The 4189-nt window shown below is 39.8% G+C and overlaps 1 protein-coding gene across 1 annotated transcript; it reads left to right on the plus strand.

Moving 5' to 3' along the window:
• The first annotated feature begins 400 nt into the window (after positions 1 to 400).
• Positions 401 to 2474, plus strand: LOC149243216 (CBL-interacting protein kinase 5-like). The gene has a single exon (XM_089374459.1). It carries the CDS (start codon positions 892 to 894, stop codon positions 2167 to 2169), a length of 1278 nt encoding a protein of 425 aa, XP_089230585.1. The 5' UTR covers positions 401 to 891; the 3' UTR covers positions 2170 to 2474.
• The last annotated feature ends 1715 nt before the right edge of the window (positions 2475 to 4189 follow it).

Consider the following 4189-nt stretch of genomic DNA (forward strand, 5'->3'; position numbering starts at 1 on the left):
TGATGCCTACTCATTAGTTAGATTCCACATTGCCATCATGGAGAAGAAGGTGAGCCCCATTTGCAAAGTTAGGAAATAAAAATTACTTCGCTAGTTCCATCGTGGAAGTTATTGTCATGAGTTTTGAGAGGGAAATTTGGAATAGGAGTGCAATGATTTCCAGAGAGCCAATGATCTAATGCCATGACGATGAATAATAACCCGAGAGCCAATGATCTAATGCCATGACGATCAATAATAACCAGAGAGCCAATGATCTAATGCCATGAAGATCAATAAAAATGAATTGCGTGTTGGTTAAGGTTTTATATTAGGGTTTACATTAAATACATTATAGTTTTTGCTTAGTGTCTAGTATCTACTGATCCAATAAAAATGAAGGAGAAACGTTTTACCTCCGGCAATTCTAATGTTATCATGTACGCAAGTTCTCGCACTGCACTTGACAGTCCCACAACGACCAGTTGCTATCTATAAAATGTTTAGGTAATCCTTCATTCAAACAAAATTATAAAAAAGGAGAAACCAGTTTGATGGTTTTATGATTGGTTCAAGAAATCCATTACATTTTAGCTGCAGTCAATATTTTCCTCTACCATTCTCTTCACATATTTATTATGTATATATCCAGAAACGCTGATGTATATATACACAGAATGCTCTAGGATGTGCTTGCGGGCTGTCCAGATCATCAATGGCCGAACTCAGGCACAGCTCGTGTGCAAAGAGTTGATGCAAAACATCGGCAGAAACAGTTACGACGCCTGGAATGGAGTGCATGTTGGGAAACAAGGTCTTGGCTTAGAAGGGCACAGGTAAAGAAATTCAAGATGGTTGAGTTGTAGTTTTAATCTAGAAGAATCTTGTCTTCTTTTTTTCTGCTGAGCAGAGATGGAGACGAAGTCCAATATTCTGATGGGGAGGTACGAATTAGGGCGCCTGCTGGGGCACGGGACGTTCGCCAAGGTCTACCACGCGAGAAATCTGAAGACAGGCGAGAGCGTCGCCATTAAAGCCATGGACAAGGAAAAAATCCTCAAAGTCGGCATGATCGAGCCGATTAAACGAGAAATCTCGGTGATGAAATTGGTCCACCACCCCAACATTGTTCGGCTCTACGAAGTCATGGCGAGCAAGTCCAAGATTTACATTGTGATGGAGTATGTTAAAGGCGGCGAGCTGTTCAACAGGGTTGTCAAAAAGGGGAAATTAAAAGAAGAGGAGGCGAGGAAGTATTTTCAACAGCTGATATGCGCCGTGGATTTCTGCCACAGCCGGGGGGTGTACCACCGGGATTTGAAGCTGGAGAATTTGTTATTAGACGACAACGGGGTCATGAAGATCTCCGACTTCGGCCTCAGCGCGCTGCCGGAACAATTCCGGCAGGACGGCCTTCTCCACACGGCGTGCGGCACGCCGGCCTATGTCGCACCGGAGGTTATAACCAACAAGGGCTACGACGGTGCCAAGGCCGACATCTGGTCGTGCGGGGTCATACTGTTCGTGCTCATGGCGGGGTACCTACCATTCCAGGGCGCGAATCTGATGGTGATGTATAAGAAGATCCACAAGGGGGACTTCAAGTGCCCGCCCTGGTTTTCTTCCGAAGTTCGATGGCTCCTCCTCCGGCTGCTGGACCCCAAACCCCGGACAAGGATCACCGTCCCGCAGCTGCTGGAGGTTCCCTGGTTTCGCCGGGACTTCAAGCCCCCGCAGGTTGACAATGACGTTGATGTTGACCTCCTCGACGATGTGGAGTCCGCCTTCTTCACCCCAGAACCCGCCTGCCTCAACGCCTTCCACATCATCTCCCGCTCCCCGATGTTCAGTCTCTCAGGGCTTTTCAAGGACAAGGAGGAGGAATCAAGGTTCACGTCGACTCAGCCGGCGTCGAGCATTGTGTCGAAGCTTGAAGAAATCGCCAGGCTGTTCCAGTTCAGCTTTAAGAAGTCGAAGGACTGTAAGGTGAAGCTGCAGGGGTCTGAGCAGGGGCGGAAGGGGCATTTGTGCATTGATGCCGAGATTTTCCAAGTCATGCCCTCGCTCTTTGTGGTGGAGCTTCGGAAGACCCAGGGGGATTCGCTCGAGTACAACAAGTTCTTCAGCCAAGATCTGAGGCCTGGCCTTGAAGACATCGTTTGGAGATGGGACGCCAACACTCAACGGTAAGGAGAGCGTATATTCACTGTATATACTTTCTTCATTGATATATTCACTAAGCTTGAGATGTATACAATCTTCATAGGTGTAAAAAAGTCTTTAATAAGTCTTTACTAGAGGGACAAATCCATTGCATATACTGTGACATAAATTTGATGTTTCCTAACTTTGAAAAAAGTCAAGGTTGATATGTATGACATCATCATCATGTATGTGACGATTAAAGTATTCCTTGAACATTGAAGATCTCGGTGAGTAGTTGAACATTGATAATGTAAAGTGACGGTGAAAAAGAGAAAAGTTTTATGTAATATGTCAATGTGAATTTTATGTAATATGTTAATCGGTCAGTGTGGGGTGTAGTTTTCATTTAGTTACTGATTTAAATTTTTTATAATTATATTTGGGATGTTTCACTTCCCTTTAGAAGTGTTAACTTTTTTTTGTTTTTTATTATTATAAAAGATGTTAATTTGTGGAAAATATAAGCATGTTTTTTTATAAAATATATAATATTTATGTAAAAGTATATTCAGATTAATATAAAAAAGGTCGCGTTGGGTTTGAAGATGTTGTTGGATCATTATAAATTTTAGAGGGGAAATTTAAGTTTATTATATTTGGAAACTAAGTATTGTTTTTAATAACAAAGGAGAGGTATATGGTTTGTTGTAAAGACAAAACATTGTCAAGTTGAGTTTGAAGATGTTGTTTGGATCATTATAAATTTTAGACAGGCAATTTAAGTTTATTATATTGGGAACTAAGTATTGTTATTAATAACAAAGGAGAGGTATATGGTTTGTTGTAAAGGCAAAATATTGTTAAAAATATGTGTAATTAATTAATTTAAAATAATAGGAGATTCTAAGATTATTATTAGCTACATGGTTAACAATTTAAAGCTATTTTTTTTTTTTTTTTAACTTTATTCTTAAATCAAAGTAAATAAGTAGGAGATTCCTTTTCCAATATCAAGTATTATCAATTTTTTAGTGAACACAATAAAGAAGTAAATGAATGAATGACTTTAATGACATCCACGAGGATGAACAACCTAAGGGACCAAGAGAATATTGAACTTAACTCATCTTCATATTTCTTTCGATGTCGGATCTTCTACCATGAGCCTTGACTAGAAGGCTAACAATGTGATTGATCTTATCTTTGTCAAATAGATGGTGCATGTTGTCAACCTTTAGATTGTTTTCATACTGATTGCGGATATCCTCGTAGGCTACACACTCCATGACAAAGTGTCATTTTGTCTCCACCACACCCTTATCACAGAAAATGCAAGTTCTCTCTTCCCAAACCTCCTTGGTAATCTTCCACCTACCAGTCTCACATCTAAGGTGGTGTGACCCTGTCCTCAACTATGCCACTAGCACCCTTGCTTTTCCTTTAATAGTTGCACCTAGATATGTTTTCTCACTGTGGTCACAAGATGGATTGAACTCTTTGATGTAATATGCTTTTTTGTGTCCATTGTGATTGGTTCACATTGCAGTCCTAAATTTTTCCATCACAACTTTTTTTATTTCTTCGTTGGTGCTAGGACATTCATGCAACTTGATATTCGACTTACTCAACCATTTTTTGTTTCTCTTCATCCAAGTTTTCTTCCCACGATCTAATTCCTCTTCCATAGCTATCTTGGGAAAACATTAGTTATCCATGGTTTTAGCCTTCTTTAAATAATTTATAAACCTATTTATCATTATGGAAAAGTACATGCTTCAACCAAAAGGATTTCCTATGAGACTATGGTCTTAACTTTGAGATTGCTAGTAATTAGTTGTTTCTATATTCTTTCTAACTGTATCAATCTACAAGTTGAAATGCTACTTCCCCATACTTCAAATAAACATGTGAGCAAATTTTCACTAATGCGAACTCCAATATTTGATGAGAGTGAACCATGGGAAGTGAATCAAGTCTAACACATCCCTAAAAATACCTAACATCCTAACCAAATGTCAAACTGCAGTGCAAATGGATCAAGTTATACTTTGCTAGGATAAATGAC

This window comes from Pinus tabuliformis, chromosome 8, assembly GCF_031772625.1.
Source record: "Pinus tabuliformis cultivar Carrire ecotype Pingquan chromosome 8, CPIR1, whole genome shotgun sequence".
NCBI classification, from domain to species: Eukaryota; Viridiplantae; Streptophyta; class Pinopsida; order Pinales; family Pinaceae; genus Pinus; species Pinus tabuliformis.